Genomic DNA, 21,143 nt, shown 5'->3' on the forward strand with positions numbered 1-21,143 from the left:
GGGTGCCTAACCGTAAAGGAGGGTCCGGTCAACGATGCAACAGTAAACTACGCAACCGGAAGGTTAAGGGGTGAGGGATACTTTTAGTTTGTATTTAGGATTTATTTGGATTTGAGAATGGTGATGTATCTTTGAGTGTGCGTGTTTATACGGTCATTGATTTATGGTTTGTATGTGTTTTGGCAGTAAGAGGCAGAAATGCGATATACGTTCATTGAGTGGTGTTGTAGTGGTCTTTGTTGTTGGAGAGTATTTATGGAGTTTGTGTAAGTGTGTACATGTGGTGTATTATGTAGGTGTGATTAATGTTTCAGTTGGTGTTTAGAGAAGTGTATATTTGATGTAATGTGTATGTTTGAGTTTTTTTGTGTGAAAGTAGGTCTGAGAAAGGTTTCTTTTCCTACTGGGTATCATTTTGTGTGGAGTACTTTTTCGTAAGAGCAAAAAAAAAAAAAAAAAAAAAAAAAAAAAAAAAAAAAACATTAGTTTACTTATAATTGTCGATAACCGTTTAGATTTTTGAAGAAGTATGAAAATCAAGTTAATTGTGAGATCTCACGTTGTTGGAGAGGGGAACAAAGTATTCTCTAGAAGGGTGTAGAAATCTCCATAACATACGCGTTTTAAAACTGTGAGACTGACGAGGAATGGTATTAGAGGCAGACGTCAAGGGATAGCTGACAACAACCAAAACCGACAAACACGTGTTTATGATTGAAGGAAGTGTGGGCTTTTGTTATGTTTTTTTTTTTTTTTTTTTTTTTGTGCAAAATAACGAAAAATAAAATATTTAATTATGAGAAGGAAGCATATGGTGAAGGAAATATTCTTAATTTGATGAGTCCTCAGCTTGTGAAACTTGTTATTTGATTCCATTCCATAAATGGAAATAAAGGAAATTGTATATATATATATATATATATATATATATATATATATATATGTATGTATTTTGTGTGTATAATAGCAAAAATAAAAAAATAAAAAAATAAAAAAATCCATTAAAATGGTAGAACTAATTAGATTTAGAAAATTGTAATTAAGTTTTAAGTGGGGTTTGATTGGGTTTAACAAAGCTTAATTACTTTTCTTAATTAGTCAATATGTACCTAACAAATCTCATTTCGTCGAATCAAATTTATTTCTCAAACAAAACAATCTTTGCCTTTAGAGTTACAAAGAATGATTGAGTGAACTTTCCAATGCCTTGTTTTCATCACATCATCATTTCCATCAAATTATTTTTTTATTTTTCATTTTTCATCCTTTTTTTAAGTAAAAAAAAAAAAAAGTTTTTAAAGTATAGAATTCAACGGACCTGACACATAAATGAACAAAGATGTAAAAACATTTCATTGGTAGACGCGTTTTAAAATTGTGAGGTGGATAACGATACGTAACGGATCCAAAACGGACAATATCTACTAGCGGTGGGCTTGAGTTGTTACAACATCCAAATGAGGATGATCGTGAAGAAATTAAAAGTTATTGCATATACTCATCCAAGATACATTTTTCTTTTCGGTGATTTTAATAAAGATGAAACTAAAGTTTTTTTTTTAGAAAAAAGACAAACAAAAGACATATAAGGCTTAAGCTCGAGTAGTATTATACATAAGTTATGATTGTGCAAACGATGCATTCACATGCAGAAAAGAGTTTGAATGAAGCTTTTTAAAGATTTAAAAATAGCGCGAAATCCAAAATAATTATGAGTAGGTCGACTTTATTATCGTAAAAAAAGGAAGGGGAGTTTGATTGAAGGTGGAAAAGAGTTTGGTTAAGAGAGTTATGAGAAATGGGAAATGAAAACTTTTGTTTCTCTCAGCTTTTTATGAAAAGAAAAGGGAAGAAAAGGAAAGGAAAGTGGGAAGAATGAATATGTTGGGAGTTATAGAAAGGGATGAAGAAGGAAAGGTTTAGGGTTTCGGATTTAGGGTTTAGGGTTTAGGGTTTCGAGTTTAGGGTTTCGAGTTTAGGGTTTAACAAAAACAACAACCATTATGCTCTAAACTTTGCTTTTTTGAGGTTTCTCTTTCGACATCACTCATTTCTGCCTAACTTTTTGGATAATCCAAACACTCCCCATTCTTCTCTCTCTCTATTTCTCCTTTTTCATCTTATTATTATCTTTTTTTTTTTTAATTATTGTTTGTGGGCACACCTCTCTTTATGAGCCATAACACCAACAAAACCATATATATATATATATATATATATATGTATGTATTAATGAGCCAAATATAGCTTTGTAGGACCACCCACTTGAGGAGCCAATTGGGCAATGCCCACCTGAAAATTTATGAGTATTTTAGTCTTCAAGCAATCTCGAGAGAGTAAATGAGTCAATAAGCCCACTGCTAGTACATATTGTTCGCTTTGGTCTGTTACGTATCGTTATCAGCTTCACGATTTTTTTAAACACGTCTACGAGAGAGAGATTTCCATACCTTTATAAGAAATGTTTCGTTCTTCACATTACCTCAGTTGATTAAGATATATATCTTTTAACTAATATGTTACTGATTTGAATCTTTTGATTCTTATTTTATTTTTTATTATTTTTTTTTTTTTATATAAAGAAGTACATGGAGAGAAAAGATATGTGAGATCTTACACTGGTTTGAGAGGGGAACGATATATTTCTTATAAAAGTTTGGAAACCTCTCTCTAACAGATGCGTTGTAAAATCGTGATGCTGACGACGATACAAAGTGGGTCAAAGCGGACAATATCTGTTAGTGGTAGGCTTGAGCTGTTACGAATGATATCAAAGCTAGACACTGGGGCATGTGTCAGTGAGGAGGCTGGCCCCCAAGGGGAGTGGATTGTGAGATCCCACATTGATTGGAGAGGGGAACGAAACATTCCTTATTAGGGTGTGGAAGCCTCTTCCTAACTGGTGCATTTTAAAACCGTGGGGCTGACGATGATACATAACAGGTCAAATCGGACAATATCTACTAGCGATGGGGTTGAGCTGTTACGAGATCAATCCCAATTTATTTTAAAATTTTTTGGCATTACAATTGAGGGTAAGAATGTATAGGGGAAAAAAAAAACGTAGATAGACATGTCATATAAAAACGTGATGACATTGAAGAAGCTATGGAAATAAATGATATTGTAAGGGCTATTTGAAGTGATACATAAATGTTATGTACTTCATTGAATAAGTTTTGAATCCTCATTATTATAATTTATTTTTCAATTATTTTTGATACATTAATTCACACTTTTATGAAATATGGATAGAAACAACTAAGGAATATTTCACATGGTGAAGTCTATAGTTAAAAAGTTTTAAAATTTTAAGAATTAAACGGTGAAAATATGAACAATTCACAAAATTGACGTTTTTAGTTAATAACATGTGGGAATAGAGACCGAACCTTTGAATCGATGTCTTAGTATGGAGTTCTCGAAATCTATACCAACTCAATTACGAAAATTCTACAAATCCAATTATAAAACGAAACATCAATAAATTCTCAACTACTAAAACAAGACTTTATTGAAAGTGGGTACCACTAGATGAGGATTTATATTCAAATGGATGAAATTAAAATTATATAAAGTAATTCATATACATACATATATATATATATATATATATATATATATATATATATATATATATATATAATTCCAATAATTAATATTATTTTAAAGATATAAAAATAAAAATAAAAATAAGAATTTGGTGAAGGCCTATCTCGAGATGGAGAAGATACCATTTGAATGACAACGACACAAGTGGGATTTGTTTTTGCAAACTTGTTAAGTAATTTAATTACATGGATAAACAATTGCGTTTGCGTTTGTGTTTCCTAGGGTTTTCAGACAACATTAGAAGCAATGAAATTTAAACCATATTATAATTTTAATATATAGTTTTTATATAATTTACCCAAATTAGATATTTTAGTGGAAACTAAGGTGGAACATGAATACAAACACCGACCATCTTTATATGATGTCTAATTTATGTCTTATATTAAACCGTCAAATTTCATTCAATTGACCAAAGTTTTTAAAGTTTATAAAATATTATAATAATCTCATAATAATCATTAATATAACGCTCCGTATTCAAGATTAATTCAACCCTTGATGACTCCAACATTCTCTTACGATATTGTCTTGAATTTTTCTTTTAAGAGTAAAAATTATCTCCCTAGACCAACAATTTTTTTTTATTGATTTATTAACGATAAATGAACGGTGGGGATTAATTTCAAGAGGTTATATAAATAAAATATATTGATGTGTAGCCTTAGGCACATGAAAATGTGGAATTAGGGTTATGAAGATGCAGATATTGAGGAAAGAGCAGCTTCCAATTTTGTTTTAATCAGAGTGTGGAAGCATCTAATTAAAATTTGTCAGTAATTATTTATAATTATTATAATTATTATTAAAGAAAAAGTTGTAAATGGAAATTAAAATAAGGTTTGATTTTCAGTATTTCAAGACTATGGGTTTAGTTAAGACAAAGTAAGAGAATCCCATATTAATGCGATTATTAGTTTAATTTTGTGGTCTGATTCCTTAATATTATTATTTTTATTTGCGTATGGTCTGACACAATGCATATTATTAAAATATTAATTATAATTTGTTTTTATTATAAATTGCCGTAATCAAGAAGGGAACTTAGCCGAATCATATGGGCTGGAGCCCATATAAAATAAAAACAAACTTTTTTAAAAAATTATAATCAAGAATTTAAAACATAAATTACTCCACTAATAATATTTTAGAGTTTTTTAATTGAATTAAAAAATTACGTATCTTGATTATTTTATTTTAAAATAATAATTTAACATTATTGACATTAATATGCCATAAAAGTAATTCTCACGTGAGCGGTAAATTTTAATTATAGTAACAATAATTATAATTTATTACATTTATTAAGCATAGTTTATTTTAGCTAATCATATTAATAATTATTTAACTCTAGCTGAGAGGATTCAACAATTATGATCACGTGATCGATTTAATTATATTGGAATTTTGAAAAATTCAACTTTCTTTTTAAATAAATAATTTCGACTTTAAAAGACAATAATTCAGATAGATAAGTTAGTATTTTAATAAATGCATGCATGGGTCTACATGTTTCCATTTACTATGCAATCTTTGACATTAATTTATAGTGTCTTTAATGAAGAGTTTTATTTTATTTATTTTATTTTTTTTTATTTTCTTTCAATATTAGTGGTTGGATGATGGAATTATGAAGGGTTTATATACTCGCTAATTTGTTTATATCGATCGTCGTGTATGAAATAAATGCTTAGCGAAATCAACACGCTTTTCTAATTGTCTCGATTCATTCATTATTATATAGAAACAAACGTTGGATAGAGAGATGATACAACACGGTAAGAATTTTTAATCTATTTTTGTCGTGTTAATCGCGACGAAATAAATGAATTAAAGACTTTATTTCATAATTTTAGTGTGCAAAAATTTACATGTTTATTTCGAGGTTTGATTTTGATTTATTCGATTAATTTTTATGGTGAATACAGTTGGCCGTTTGAGTAATTTTTTCTACCATTTTTCGAGTAATTAGTTTTGTGTCCGTTTTAGCTTAAATCGAAAGCGAATCAATTTGCATAGAAGTCGGAGAAAGATTCATCGAGTTATAATTACTCGAATGTAAAATATGGTTTGGGGATTAACAAAACTCGAAGTTTTATAAACCTTAAAAACGTCTAAAAATCTAATTATAAATAAGAAAGAGTAAAAAGGGATCTTTATTTTTGTGGAAACATAGCTAAAACTGTGGAGTCTACAAAATTTATAGCAGTTTGGAGACAATCTCATTCCCAAAGTACTTCAGAGAATTTAGCTCTAAGTTGACTTGATGGGAGTTTATATTCACTCCATAAAGATTCTTGTAAGGTAGGTTCGAATGAGTAAAGATGAAGGATTTGGTCGTTGAAATAATTTGTAAAGTTGACCAATAAAGTTATTTAGACTATTCTTTTTCTAGATGGATTTGAAAGGGGTAAAGAAATGGAACCATTGATGATTGATGTATAGATAAAGTTTATAGTAAGCAAAGAGATTAAAAGCGTGACATTCAAATTAAAATTATGGCTAAAAAAGTCTTGAAGAATCGAGAATTATCATCTATACAGTTACCTTTGAAGTTATTCTGTAGCAGCCTAATTCATTACTAGTAGATATTCTCCGTTTTGACTTGTTACGGATCGCCATCAATTTCACAGTTTTAAAACATGTCTACTAAGAAGAGGTTTCTTTCCCTTTCCAACAAATAATCCACCTCCTTGAGAGTCAACGTACTCATTGACACACCGCCCAATGACTAGCTCTTATATGTTAAATGACTTTTAAAAATTTGTTAGGAAGCATGTGAGTGAGAAAAAAATATGATAAACGAATGTGCTGGTTTGTGAGTAAAATCTCCATTCTTCGAAACAGTTCAAGATAAGTAGGTAACATTATCTTGTTGTAAACAACATTAAGTGAATGTTTGAACCATTAGATATCGAATCTAAAATTTAAATCTTGGTACAACTCCAACCTAGGACATTACAAAAAGAGTTTATTTGAGCAATTGGAAGAAGTTTATGGGATGCATTTAGTGTATGTGCATTACTTATGTTAATGTAAAACTCAAATCTGTTGTACTCTTTAAGAAATTAAATCATAAACAAAGTATTGAATTCTAAATGCTTGCAAAAGTTTTTCTTCCTATTTTTATGTCACATCAAAAGATTATATAATTAGATAATATAATTAAAGGGAAAAAAAAGGCAAAAAAAGAAAAAAAGAAAAAAAAATACTAATTCGTCTGGATTGAATTCTTCATTTTCCATTGTCGGACAATTGGGTGGAGCTTGCTCTGCTTTGAATCAAATCAGAAGCTAAGATAATCCTAAACCACACAATATTAAAGTTGATTGATTTTTTTTAAACTTAGAAATAAATAAAAATAAAGTAAAAGTTAAGCAAAAATTAATCCATCATGGGAATGGAGAGTACATGATTTTGTGACAATAATCTATAAATAAATCAAACTTTATTAACAGACAAACCTTGATTGATTTGGTTGTGTGATTCTTATTTGGAAGAGAATTAAGAAGTGGAATTGGAACTAAAAATCTTTTTTTTTTTATCCCTTTTAGATTATATCCTTCCTTCTTTTTCTCTCACCTCAAATAAATAATGTTTTTACTTATTCTTAAAAAAAATAAAACAAAAACAGAAATCTTTTACTTTAAAAAATGACAACATTTTTTTTTTTTTTTTTTTTTGGTATGGAAATAAAAAAGACTTTTATAGCTGTAAAGTTTATATTGTTTTAATGAGAACGATGATATCATTGTGGTTGAAATAATAATAATAATAATTGATGACTTTTTGTTCCTTTTTAAAAATTGAGAGCAAGAAAATATTAAGATGAACTAATATCATAAAATGAGATAATGGATATTGAGGAATATAAATCTGAAAGATTTAATGAATATTTTGTTCTCCCAATGAATGGCCAATGGCATAATTAAAGGAAAGGAAAGTGGCAAATAACAAAAAGATGAAACATGATGAATCTTTTGAAAAGCTAACAAAGAGAAGGTTAATATGTTAGGAAGTGTCATATAAAGCAAGATTTTTTGACAAGAAACCATTAACTACATTTTCTTTGCTTTGTTCCATTCCAATATCTCAATTTCTGGTCTCTAACTTTTTTTTTTTTTTTCTCCATTCAACACATAATATTCTCTTCAAATAATGAAGCTGGAAATGATTATAAAGGAGGGTCAGTCCCACGCATCAAACCCTTTTTAATTTCCTTTTTTTTTCTTCAAGGAAGAAGAATGTAATCTATGTTTGACATAAGAGGAGCAAACATGCCCCACAAAATAGGAATATGACGTTTTGTGGAGCAATTTGGTGGTGGTTGCCATTTGATTTAGACATTATTAGTGAATAATTCCATGTTCATGTTCATGTCCTCTCTGTTTTAATTGACAAGGAAAAGAAAGAAAAAAGGGTTATCCTTTACTAATAAAGGTGTGTTGTTTATTTGTTGTAATTTCTACCAGAAAATTATAAATTTATGTATTTTCATCTTCAAATTCTAACCTCTTAGTGGATGGTAATTTCTTTTGAGTTTTCAAACAATGCTGACCACATGATAGAGTAGTAATTTTGATGGTTTCCATCAATGTTGTCTATAAATTAGGTTGTTTACCAATCTTTTTCCCATGTGGTGAAATAGCTGAAAGAAGGGTTGTTTTATGAATAGAGGTGGGCTCATAGTTGGTAGTAATGTACCTCCTTGTGGTCATATTAAATAGCAAGGCCCAACTCATTACAAGAAAACAGGGAATAGCCGAAAGTTATTAGTTATATAAACTATGTTTAGGCTCTGACCCTATAAATTATGGTTGGTCCTAAATTAAGTTTTTTATTTTCATTGATCATTTATCCATATATATATATAATTTATGAATCCAACAAATTTTATTGAAGAGTCGAGAAGCTAAAATATAACTTAAATCCAAATTAAATAATTCAGATGTTCCTAACTCAGAAGACCAACTTACTTGAATAGCGCTACCCATAGACAAGCATTTGATGGAAAGCAGAAGCGCGGGGCTCACCTAATACATGAGGGAAGAAAAAAAGGCTTTTTTTCTGCAAAAATAAATAATAACAAAGAAGATGAGAATCAGAGAGGCAATTTTATTTAACATGCAGGTGGTATTGCCTGTTAATCAGCATGTGATCTAACTACATATCAATTTTATCCACAATCTCCTAATATCATCACCTCCTTGCAGGAAGGCTCTCCTTTTTTTTTTTTTTGTATCCTCAAGACCCAATTAGAGAGAATAATATTATAAAAATAAGGCAGAAAAGTAAACTGCTGTGCGGATGGATCACTAACCTGATTGCTGGACACTACCTTGTAACCAAAAGATTCAATGCAGCCTGCGGTGAAACCCCAGGAATGACGCAGGACTTCTGACTTTAAGGCGGTTTGGCCCACAGCCAACAGCAGGGAGAGGTTGGTGTGAGGTGTTTTCCCTGTTCATAACAGAACACTTCTTTCCTGTGGTGCTCAAGCTGTTGTCTACTCCTTGCTTCCTTAATGCTGAATCTCTTGAACTTTATAGAGATGGGAATGGTTGTTCTGTTAGATCTATCTACAAAGACACCATCTTTACTGGTACGAAATACTTTGAAACCTGACTTGTCAGCTTTACAACAAACCGATGACTTTAATTTACCACACCTTGCATGTGGATGGAGTTTTTTTTCAATCTTTTGAGACCCTACAAGAAAGAAACACGTGAAATCAGTCAGAATAATGGGTAGTTTCTAATATTCAGCAGGCTCGCAAAAGATTTGGGTAAATTGTTCTAAATAAGAAAAAAATTATGTATATAGTTTGATAAAAAAATAAAAAATAAAAAAAATAAGTGGCTATTGCTTCATTAGCATTACAAACAACGAAGGAGACTGAACCCTATTTTATTTCAAATGTGGATACTTGAAAAGGAAAGAAGGTTAAACAATAACAATGAAGCTACTCAAACATACTACCACCAAAAGACGACTAGAGGATTTTAGTTCTGAGCAGAATCTACATCTGAAAACTTTGTAAAGAAAATTAAGGAATGAAGCTCTATACTAAATGCCCATATTTTTTTATGAGAACTGAGCAAGAACTTAACTGATTTTAGGTAGCTTTCAATCATCTTAGATTCTTGTCAAAATTAACATCAAACCTTTCAGTTTATGAATGTCAAGATTTAATTTACAGCATTCCATAAAGTGCATATATAATCTTAACTTCAATGAAAATTCAAATAAAGAATGATCTTTTTAAAAAAATCTTAGATACTTAATTAGATCTTAACTGAACACTACTTTATCCAAAGTACCCTACCTGTTGAGCAGGCTGCTTTGTCCTATTATCATTTGTGATGTTCTTTTCATCCTCAACGATTGACGCTTAACCCTTAAAATCTCTGCGTCCTAATCATCATCATTATGGTCCCCAGGAGGTCGAATAGCTGATCTTGAACAGTTCTCCCCTGGTTGAAGGGAAGGAAAAGGCTCGCATGTATAACACGACACTTGAGAAACACTGGGGGTTTCATGATTTCCAAATTCATTATAAGCATGCTTCTGTATCTGCTTGGAAGGAAGCAACAGATGAGACTTCAGTTAAATCAAAATGTGGGCCTTCCTCCAATCCTTTTTTTTTTTTTTTTTTTTCCTTTTCTGAAGAAATCTCAATTATTTTGTAAACGAAACGAAAACCAGATCTCAAGAAAACAGCAAAATCTTACAATGTTTGGCTTTGGACGTCGTGAAGTCTCAGAAATTTCAGTTCTACATATTTCAGCGACACCACTCGTCAAAATCCTGCCTATATATATATATATATATATATACATATACTTCATTGCAGGCTGTAGTCAACAGCCTCAAGATGATAATTAATAGATAGACATGAAAGTTTCGAAGTGATACGTTAAAAAGAAATCCTATCAAAAAGACTCTTTGGAGCAAACACTTTGTCTTGTTAATCTATTCTGTCAGTTCTGTACGCCAAAAGAGTCAACGACCCAATATAAACATACATCATTCAGAAGAAAAAATAAATGAGGTCGATCATTTTTAAACAAACATATTTCTCAAGCAGAAAACGAGGAAGTATACCATGGCAAAGGCACACATGATGTCCACAACAGCTGCAACAGACATATGCATACACTGCAGAGGATAGTGCCATGGGACCTTGGAGAAATCCCCGTTCAAACCCTGGATTTCATGAGTAACTACCGAGCACAATTGTGGAAGCGAATCGGACTCATAAGAGATAGCTTGAGGGAATGGTGATAGACTGATCCACGAATGAATGAACTGAATCTTCAAGTTCTAAATTTGTGTGTAGAAGCATTGCTTCATTACATAAAAGTTCTTCGCGAGTGAGTAGAGGAACTCAATTAAGAAGGGCATGCACTGGCTAGCCAGAGTACCCAAAGGAAACCAATAGCTAATGGCGAAGTTCACAGCTTCACCACAATTAAAGCCTATAGATTTGAAGAGGAAAAAGAAAAGACTGCCCATTACAAACTAAGAAAAAATGTCGATAATTGGATAAGGTGCAAGAAAAAAAATACAGGATAATGATTAGAATGTCTCACCATGACTAAAGCCAGCATGGTATACTCTTCAGCAGAATATTTGGAGGAAACAGTGCCGTTTTTCCCGAAAGAACATCAAAAGCTCCATACTCACCATTTGCTGACAGAATATCCTCTCTGTACACATTTTCTTTGACAACGTTCTCAAATCTCAAAGCCGCATCATCTGGAATACAATACCAAGTTTTTGATGCTCCACAAAGGAACCATAAAGAAACAATGAAAATAATTAATCATCCCAGGGGTAGTACCGATTACTGAAAATCTTGACTATTTTGGTAACGTACCTATACAGGAAACTATCCTCCACATGCGCCAGGCAAATATACTAAACAGCATTCCAATATATAGCATTGGCTCAGTAATTCCCTGAAGGATCCAACCCAAGTCATGTAAGAAACTAAAGCATTGCAACTTTCGGAGTATCATGTCTCGATATTTCAACCTGTATGAAGCTCAGCTTATCCAGAATTGCTAACGATAATTTAAGGACACATTTTGATAATGTTCAGACTAAATGTTTTTAAAAATGGGAGCACTAAAATGGTTGGAACGCCTCTGTACCGAACAAATCCATTAAATGATTAAAAACGGGCGAAGCCTTGATTATGTGAATAAGGGAAAAGGTCTGTGGAAGTATAAAAGTCATGAAAATATTTCAGCGGGAATGATGAAAGTCTTCGAAAACTTACAGAAGAGATAGAAGAGCTAAGAGAAAATCCCTACAAAAGAAAGCCAAGTCTATAACTCAACCAAGAAAGAAAACTAAAAACAAAGTGACTCATCCCACACAATCACAAGTAGTCACAGGCTCGCAGCTATCAACAATTAATCCACAATGTTTATTTAACAATGCAAATGGCCATCTATATTATGCATCAACGAAATCAATAAAATTTAATACGATAAGTGGTCTCAGGTCAACAGGCATATGATACATTACGTTTATACACAATGTCCAAGTGTGGAAATTTGTGCTGTGTAATAGCAATATAACAAAATACATAGAACGATCACTGACAGACCAAGCCAATTGATCATGAGAAGGCAGTGATCAAACGTATTGAGGAATTGAAAACGATAATTACAAATTCAAACATTTAAAGTGATCAGTCTTGACTTCAAAATTTTCAGCGAAGTCCGTAATCTTTATAGAGAAGCGTTTGTTTAAACAAAAATAATAATAATGATGAATGAATATGAATAATAGGTAATGTTTTTAAACGTCACAAAATAACCAAAACCAAATTCTATTCCACCACTAGTACCGCATATCCCAAATTTCAAAGCAGTATGCGAGTGAACACAACTTGATGTTTTAAAGCTCTCACATCCCAAATTTCAAGCCTAGCTAGCATTCATTGTTATTTAAAGCTCTCATATCCATAAAAAAATTAAGATATGGCTTGGAATTACGATTTGAATAGAAAAAATAGGGTGTCTGACCATATCTGGATTGCAATGCCTAACTAAAATATTATCATTTAAAGCTCTCAGATCCATAAAAAATTAAGATGTGGCATGGAATTATGATTTGCATAGAAAAAAAATAGGGTACCTGACCATATCTGGAGGCTTCCGGAGCAATCTTCTGCAAATAAACCAGAGGATCCTCAAATTCCCCTTCTGAGGGATGATACACGGGACATTCTGGAATCTCATCAATCCATTCTAGATCACTGCAGTGAAACTTATCCATTTTTCTCTTTGAAAAGTCTTTATTCCTATTAGAAGGACCATTGGGCCAGGAAAATGAATCCATATCGTCGTGAAATTTCTTTGCCACGAGATATCGAAGCTCATAAAGCATCTCCGTCACTTCTGATCAACATATTTGTTACGGTAACTGTCCCAGCAACAGCTTCGGATTTCATTCGCTGAATCCTTTTTCGTTAAAGAAACTCTATGCTATTTTTAGACTCTCTGGAAATGTAGATTCGTCCTTCCACCCGTCAACACTATAATCAGGATGAAATAGCAAATGTGGCTGTACAACTAGCTAAGGACTAAATTTCAGTTTTGATTTTGTACAAGATATTTGAACTTGAGAAGCTATTGAGGAACAAGGCTTGTAGAATTGCAGTTATTACCTATTGCACTTGATCAAGTTGGATAAAGAAAACACTTAATCGAACAGATTCACGAGCTTCGTCTAAAACTATATCAGCTAAACTCAGGCACGTCAGTTACAATTCTTATCACGGAACACAGACAGAGCAGAGGCAAAACAACATGCTAATGTTCACTAGTAAGTGCACCTGAACTTGTACCGCACGAGACAGAATTATAATTAATGAAAACAACAGTTCAATAAGATATTGCTAAAATTCAAGCGTTTTAAAATACAATTAAGTTCTTCACAGTTCAAACGGAAGTCCAGCGTCCTAGTTTTAGAGGAAAAACACAACTGAAAATTAAATTCAAAATTAGATGAATAGATGAATAAAAACAAAGAGTTTCTAAAGTTTCGAGCCGGAGAAAAGTTCATCCACTCAACCATTTCCTCTTTAGACTTTCTGCGAGTCAGAAAGCTGCATAAAAGATTCAAGAATTTTTTAGTGAAAAACGCAAACAAAAATTGTTGTCGTTTCTGATACTTCTCTGAAACCAAACAATGTACAAGATCTCAGCGAACATGAGGAAAGAGAGCGATCAGCTTGAAAAGAAGCGAATGACAATATTGTGTGGCTACAAGAAAGTTCATACTCAGAGCAAAAAAACAAAGAGTCGGAATCAGTACCATCTCATGCCGAAATCACTCCGTACACGCCTCCGTATGTGATCACTTCGCCGAAAAAGAGCAGAACCACGAAGGAAATCCAAAATCCGGAAAAATAAACTCAGGTCATAGTCATGATCACGAACAGTCAGAACCAAGACTTCAACGAGCAGCAGGCTGATCACAAACGAGACAAAACCGAGTTCTCAGACTAGTCACTTGCAGATCGAAAGCCATTCTCAAATCAATCAGAGCAAAAAGAGTATGGAAAATGAGAGTGATAAGCGGTATTCGGAAGAGACGAATACGCACCCGGAGGTTGAAGCGGTTTCCCGGCGGGAAAGGCGAGTTTCTGGCGGGAAGGATCGGGAGTAAAAAACAGAATCTTAATATGTGATTTTTTAGTTGTGATGTTTTGAGTTTGCAAATTGTAAAATTTAAATGGTTATAAATAAAATGTGTATGAATATTCTTTTTAACAAAATTCGTACGAGCTTAATGTAAAAAGATGTATCACTAATTTTTTTGTAAAATTTTAGATCGATAAGAATTTATGAACCAATATATCATTAATATAATGTACCTAACTATACATTATTATCCATCTCTGCTATTTAATCAAAGTATAAATAATGCACACCATTTCAAATGACATGTTTCAACATTTTAAGTAATGTCTAAAAACATATACTTTACCATAATTATTTAAGAATATGGTTCAAACTTTATCAAAAGGTATTTTTCATAAATTAAATACATCACATTAATAACATAACCCATGGAATTGATATGAAAAAAAAAAAAAAAAAAAAAAAAAAAAAGATAGGAACTCAAAATTGATTTTGATTTTTTTTTTTTAAACAAAAAAAATTGGAAATATTAAAGTTAAAATTGAAAGAAAAAAATCAAATTCTAAAATATTAAGGATAAAATTGAAGAAGGGTAGAAAAGGAAATTGACGAAAAGCATTAAATTTAGAGTCATAATGATTCATCTTAACAAAAATAAGAATTGAAAAGCAAGCGAAACGACGCCGTCTGACAGACACAGCATTAAGCAGAAGAAGTCAATGCCCGAACCACAAACCTTGCTGACTGGACAGGGCCCCACTTTCTGACAGTATTGTCAGAGATCAAGGATTTATCTGGTGCGTTCTTGACTTCCACAACAAACCTACGCCTTCATCCACATACATCATCAAACATTTTTACCCTAATCTCTCTCTTATTTACCCTCCAAAAACTACTACTTACTATATTTATAATTAATTACACTTTTTAAAACTAATTTACTCTCTCTCTCTCTCTCTCTCTCCCAATTATCCACAATCTCCCGCTCAAAAGCCCTAGCATTTTTTTTCAAGTTACCGAAATTACCCTTGGAATCCACGTCAAGGTGGCATGAGGGAGGGAGATTTTGGGTAATTGGGAGCTGACAGCTTCTTCATTCTTTCCAAACCATGCGATCGGAGCTTATTGCTTGGGTGGCGGTTGTGTCGGCAGCGGCAGTGCAGTATTCTGGTCGACAGTGGCATTGGCATTCTCGAGCTGAGTTGAGCTGCAGCCAAGAGCAGCGTTAATTTGGTGGAGCGTGTTACAGAGCTGGTTGTTGATGGCGGTTACACTAGACAAGTTGAGCTTCGCCGATGGAATGGTGCTGGCTAGAACTTGCAGGCCGACGGTAAGTAAGCAGCCGGAGTTGACAACTGCAGCATTAGTAGCACCGTCCTTGGGTGGCGATGATGCTAGGCGTCCATCGGCAGTCGAATCGACAACGGGGACGATGGAAAATCCTATGGGGAGGAGGGGAATGCTGGAGGAGTCTTCTCCGCTCATGGCTAACTGAATTGAATCGACGTCGATGGTAGCAAAGACGACGAGGCTGCCGGACTGGTCCGTGCAGCTCTCCTGCAGCATCAGCTCAATATGCTGGGAGAAATTGCTGGCCACCTGAAAATATTTATGTAGCTCCCATCAAACAAAATTGGCTGAATATTGAAAATAACTTCAAAAGTTTAGCCTAAATTTTTTTGGAATTTACATGAAAAACTCACATTGATACGAAGCAGAGATATGCAGTTTCCAGGGTGGGAGCCATTAGCAATGTGAGCAACTTCGTGCAGTGAATTCCCATTGGAAAGAACCTCCAGCTGAAGCATCCATGTTCAAGAACAGGAATGAGAAACAGACATGGAAATAGGATACAAGCTATCAACTAAAATATACTATCAACCAACTCTTGAAAAAATATATATATACTACCAAAATAAATAAATAAATATATATATAGATATATTATCGAATTAGATTAAAATATATTCTATAAATATCTTTATATATTTTAAATCAAATTTCATAATAATATCCGCGGATGAAATTAGGTTAAAATATACCTGAAATCGTTGTCGTTCATCTCGAAGAAGATCGAAGACACGGTAATGAGGATAGGGAAGCCAAGTGGTGGAGACAGCACTAAGAATAACCCCATTAGGTTGGCCGGGCTCGATGATTTTTCGGGTCGTTATACGAACAGTATCATCAGGAGAATCGGACAACGCGGTCCACGACTGGCCACCGGAGGTGCTTATGTTAAGTGAGAAAGTTCTGGTCATTCTTTGTGCCAATTTCATTAAGTTCTGTCTTGCTTCTGGTGAAGGTATCACTGAAAAAACCCCCAAAGAAACCATTACACATCATGGTTTTATTAATTGAAGTTTAAATGAATCATAAAAGAGAGATAACCTCCAAGATCAGAAATGTTTCGAGCCATGAGGCTTGCAATTCTCTCGCATTGTCTTTGTAAAATAGCTAACCAGCGATGCGCCCCAAAAGCCATTCCACTATGAACAAAATTATTGAATATTTGATGGATTGGCTTCTCTTCTATCTCTGCGTGCTCCAACCATGTAACCTACAAGATAAAGGGTCTAAGAATGTTAGACGAACACGACTCTAAACAGTGGTATGATATTGTTCACTTTGAGTATAAGTTCTCATAGTCTTGCTTTGAGTTTCCCGAAAAGACTTCATGCCAATGGAGAGAGTATTATTTGATTATAAACTCATGATCATTCCATTAGCATATGTGGGACTTTCATCATCCAACACTTCCCCTCAAACAAAGTACGCCTTCCCTTAATCGAGGCTTGACTTCTTTTTCTTTTGGAGTCTTAGTTATTTTTTACTATGCCTTCGAAAAGGCTCGACTCATTTTCTTTTGAAGTCCTTTGTCGACCTTCAAGGATTTACCAATCTATTGGCACGACTAAGTTTTAGGGCATGACTCTGATACCATGTTAGACGAACACGACTCTCCACAATGGTATGATATTGTCCACTTTGAGCATAAGCTCTCATAGCTTTGCTTTGGGCTTGCCCAAAGACCTCATGGAGAGAGTAAACCCATGTTCATTCCCTAAATTAGAGATGTGGGACTTTCATCGATGGAGAATAAGGAATAAAAGATTAAATTTTTCCTTAATTTTTGGATAATTAAAATTTACCCTTGAATATCCGTTGGGCATGTCTTGGATAATGCAGCCGGAGGGCCTTCTCCTGTATCTGGGAAATGAATGTTGGAGGCTGTCGTGAAAGCTGTCGATCGGAAAATCAACAATTGCCCAGCTGCCTTCATCGGCGTTCTGCTGGCAGCACCGGAGGAAATGGGCTTCCCTCGTCGGAATTAATGGAGAAAGAGCTTGAAGTTCTGCATACATCTAAAACAAAATCCAAAACGGAGAAAAGTTCATCTTTTTTGGAGATGGGAAGAATTGGATGTTCTTGTGGATTTAAATGGTTTGATTTTATTACCAATCGAAGGGAGCCGCTCGCATGGCCTGAAACACTTGATGAAATGATTTGCACAGTTTTTGCTTTGGCCACGAGTGAAGGGAATAACTCCATCCATTTGTTCTGAAAATCAAATTCCCAATTCAAAACAACCCTCAATTTTTCGTGTTACGACGCTAAATTATATTAACAAACTTACCGCGTCGAGAAAGGCGTCAATGAGAGTGATGCTGTTCATTATAACAACGGCGCTATCACGAGTGGCTTCGGTTCTAAACTCATTCATCAAGTGTTGTTTGAGGTTCAATGGCCATGGAAACATCCTGGCATGTTCTTCTACATTTAGAACTTCCTTACCGCTCTCGCTGTTTCGAATCCAAAGCGGCTCGGTTAAGCGGCACATCTTCACGAGTTCAGCCATGGACGATATAGCGAGATCCATAGCTAATGTTTTTTCCTCCTCAATTAATAGACCGCCTTCTGGGAAGTGAGCGGCGTCGGGCGGGAGCATCGACGCCAATGGCATCATTTCGGAGGATGATACCATGGCCTCTGTGTATTGCCTTGAGTATATGTTCATGTCCAAATCAAGAGATGGCTGCATAAGAGGGGGAGCTGTGGAGGACATCCCTTGGAGTGGGCGACCAGTGTATCTTGAGGTGAAGGAGCAAACTTGTTCCAACTGTTAACATAAAAATTTTGAAGCACTATTATCAAATTGTATATGAATATTGTTAACCATACAAACACTTTCTTTTTGGGTTTGAATATCATTTAAATTTGCATAAAATATGTGTAATAACAAAAGTTCATTCCTAGCAGATATTGTTATTGTTATCCGTGGACTCCTCAAGGTTTTTAAAACGCATCTGATGTGGGATCTCACAATCCACTCTCATTTAGAGCTCAGTGTCCTTGTTGACACACTGCCTCGTATCCACCCCTTTCGGGGTTCAAACCTCCTCGTTGAACCGATGTGGGATCTCACAATCCACCCCTATTCAGGGCACAGCGTCTTAGTTGGCACATCGCCTCGTGTCCACCCCTTTCAGGGTTCAGCCTCTTCGCTAAACAGATGTGGGATCTTACAATCCTCCCTCCTTCGGGACCAGTGTCTTCGGTGGCACACCACCTCGTGTCCACCCTCTTTCGAGGTCAGCTTTCTCGTTGGCATATTGTTCGATGTCTGGCTCTGATACCATTTGTAACAGTCCAAGCCCACCGCTAGCAGATATTGTCCTTAAGGTTTCTAAAACATATCTGTTAGGGAGAGGTTTCCACATCTTTATAAAGAATGCTTTGTTTTCCTTCCCAAAATGAATGCGTTTAATTAATTTACCTGTTCTCTAAGTCTAGCATTCTCAAGGCGAAGCTGTTGTTCATCCAAGCTTGGCTCTCCAAGGATACCTTGCCCTCCACAGCTAGGGCATATAATGTTTCTCAAGGCAGTTTGCAGTCTATAATTCTCATTCTTTAAGGTATCATTTTCAGACCTAAGTATCACGTTATCAGATCTGTCTTGTTGTGCCTGAAAAACAAATCAAATCAAATTAAACTAAATTAACCACAAACTAAGCCTCTAAAACACAAGTAAAAGTTGAAGGGAGAGCATTTAATTTGTAATGCCATTGGGAAACACAGACACTTGAGCAGTTAGGGTTATAAATACAGCGACCACAGGGTGACATTAATGAAGGACAGACTGTAAAAAGAAGACAACCATGGGAGCTTATAAAGATTTAATTTTTAAAAAAATTTATATTTTATGTAAACATCATAATGGGTACCCAGTTCCCAGTTTACCAATAATAAGAACTTTTCTTGAGAATTGAGCTGAAATATTAAATGGATTTGCATGATTTCACCTAAAACATAGTTAAGAGGTTAGAGGTTCGAATTCTCGATTAGACTTGATTTATTTACAAACCTTCATTTGGGTTCTTCGATTTTGGAACCAAAACTTGACTTGGCGAGGTTTGAGGCCGAGTTCTTGGCTGAGTTTGAGCCGCTGCTTGTCATCTGGGTGTGGACATTCCTTAAACAAACTGTGAAAAGCAACAAACTTTGGTGTTGTTCAAATGTAAGAATAGAAAAAGAAGGTAAAATAGAGACAAAAAGGAGAAATTTACGCTTCCATTTCTTGGATCTGGCGAGCAGTATGCCTATGATAGCGTTTTTTCTTCTGATTTTGCATAATATTATCATTACTTTCCATTTCAATTCCTGGGTTTTCTTCAACAAGCTGTTCACTTCCAGACCCACTTTCCATATCTTCTTTTCCTCTCATAATCAACCCATTTTCTTCCTTCTGAGAGATAAAAATCCAAACTTTTTTGAAAAGAACACAAAAAAATGAAGAAATAAAAAAGGGGAAATTAAGAACTTACAGGAACAATAGAAGGGAAATGGTGGAAATTGGAAATGAAGTTGAAATTAGGGTTTTGAATGGGAGAAGAGAAGAGAGATTCAGAGGAAGCCATGTTTGCTCCCATATTGCTTGACATCACTTGGCAATCCCCATACATTCTTCTCTTTTATATAAATATTATTACGTTGCTTTATTCACCAACCTGCAACAAAATAATATTAAAAAAAAATCAAAGATCTGCTTAGATTCTTAGCATGCAAAGATATTAACAGAATCAAAGCTTAAAACCCCATGAAACATCCTCCAAAATGGACAAAGTTTTCATCTTTTTTCTTCATTTTTAAAGGAAAAAAAAAAAAAAAAACACTAAAAGAGAGATTTTCAGTGAAAAATACCCAAAAAAAAAGGAGAAAAAAAAACATGCTTTACCTCTGTCTCTCTCTTCACTGTCGGTGGTTTCCAATAGATAAACAGAAGAAGAAGAAGAAATGTGTGTTAAAATTTAGACCCACAAAGACAAAACAAAGACATCCATTGTTTTGTTCTTTCTCTCACTAAAAATCTCACATTTTGCAGAAAAGGAGAGAGCTTTGAGCCCTTTACAAATGTGAACACATCGACAATAAAATAATTGTCCCCAAAAATTTTCTTTTTTTTTTAACCGTTAATCTTCAGAATCTAGACCGTCCAACCAATATCCACCTTCTGTAATTTTTTTTTTTTTTACTTTCAGTCAAATTTAAAATGGTAATTTTCTTACATTAAAATTATGATTATGATTATTATTTAATGTAATGGATGGTATTTAGAAATGTAATGGATTGATATTTTAACTTTCTCTCTCCATAATAAATTTCGTAATTTAATTTTGGAACAAAAAATAAAATTTCACCACGATGAGTTTTTAATGCACGTTGACAGAAACGCATCAGCTCCAATATTTTTACGCATAGCTGTTAAATTCCACGTGGCGTATTTTTAGTGGATTTTTATTTCCTCCCTTGATAATGAAAGTCAAACCTTTATCTCAGTAGAGTGTGTGAGAAACACGCGCTCTGTGATTG

The 21,143-nt window shown here is 33.9% G+C and overlaps 2 protein-coding genes across 3 annotated transcripts; both read right to left on the reverse strand.

Annotated features, from left to right (window-relative positions):
* Window positions 1-8,932: 8,932 nt before the first annotated feature.
* On the reverse strand, window positions 8,933-14,366 carry LOC111794634 (lysine-specific demethylase JMJ13-like). 2 transcript variants are annotated; one of them, XM_087124332.1, is made up of 9 exons: window positions 14,236-14,366; window positions 12,763-14,100; window positions 11,897-11,926; window positions 11,492-11,573; window positions 11,205-11,397; window positions 10,717-11,090; window positions 10,344-10,386; window positions 9,938-10,185; window positions 8,933-9,320 (listed from the first exon to the last, which is right to left on the reverse strand). In XM_087124332.1, exons 2-5 carry the CDS (start codon window positions 13,012-13,014, stop codon window positions 11,210-11,212), a joined length of 552 nt encoding a protein of 183 aa, XP_086980458.1. In that variant the 5' UTR covers window positions 13,015-14,100; window positions 14,236-14,366; the 3' UTR covers window positions 8,933-9,320; window positions 9,938-10,185; window positions 10,344-10,386; window positions 10,717-11,090; window positions 11,205-11,209. The 2 variants fall into 2 exon arrangements, with proteins under 2 accessions (XP_086980458.1, XP_086980457.1); XM_087124331.1 differs by having other exon boundaries at window positions 10,344-11,090.
* A 500-nt stretch (window positions 14,367-14,866) lies between these two features.
* Window positions 14,867-20,694, reverse strand: LOC111795865 (homeobox-leucine zipper protein HDG5-like). Its single transcript, XM_023678477.2, has 12 exons — window positions 20,509-20,694; window positions 20,099-20,281; window positions 19,841-20,019; window positions 19,639-19,756; window positions 19,051-19,239; window positions 17,911-18,393; window positions 17,733-17,834; window positions 17,426-17,638; window positions 16,665-16,833; window positions 16,316-16,584; window positions 15,977-16,072; window positions 14,867-15,872 (listed from the first exon to the last, which is right to left on the reverse strand). Exons 2-12 carry the CDS (start codon window positions 20,234-20,236, stop codon window positions 15,396-15,398), a joined length of 2,433 nt encoding a protein of 810 aa, XP_023534245.2. The 5' UTR covers window positions 20,237-20,281; window positions 20,509-20,694; the 3' UTR covers window positions 14,867-15,395.
* Window positions 20,695-21,143: the final 449 nt, after the last annotated feature.

This window comes from Cucurbita pepo, chromosome 5 (genome assembly GCF_057944985.1).
Source record: "Cucurbita pepo subsp. pepo isolate OVF chromosome 5, ASM5794498v1, whole genome shotgun sequence".
Lineage (NCBI taxonomy): Eukaryota > Viridiplantae > Streptophyta > Magnoliopsida > Cucurbitales > Cucurbitaceae > Cucurbita > Cucurbita pepo.

Excerpts from the sequence above, each read along its gene's own strand:
- LOC111794634 (XM_087124332.1), bottom strand. The coding sequence starts at position 13,014 with ATGCTTTATGAGCTTCGATATCTCGTGGCAAAGAAATTTCACGACGAT. Across the intron at positions 11,927-12,762 it reads AAGCCTCCAGATATGGTCAG|GGATTTTCTCTTAGCTCTTC; the intron begins GTACCCTATTTT and ends TTTCTTTTGTAG. Across the intron at positions 11,398-11,491 it reads GAGGATAGTTTCCTGTATAG|CATCAAAAACTTGGTATTGT; the intron begins GTACGTTACCAA and ends TCCTTTGTGGAG.
- LOC111795865 (XM_023678477.2), bottom strand. The coding sequence starts at position 20,236 with ATGTATGGGGATTGCCAAGTGATGTCAAGCAATATGGGAGCAAACATG. Across the intron at positions 20,020-20,098 it reads ATTTCCCTTCTATTGTTCCT|AAGGAAGAAAATGGGTTGAT; the intron begins GTAAGTTCTTAA and ends TTTATCTCTCAG. Across the intron at positions 16,585-16,664 it reads AAACATTTCTGATCTTGGAG|TGATACCTTCACCAGAAGCA; the intron begins GTTATCTCTCTT and ends GGGTTTTTTCAG.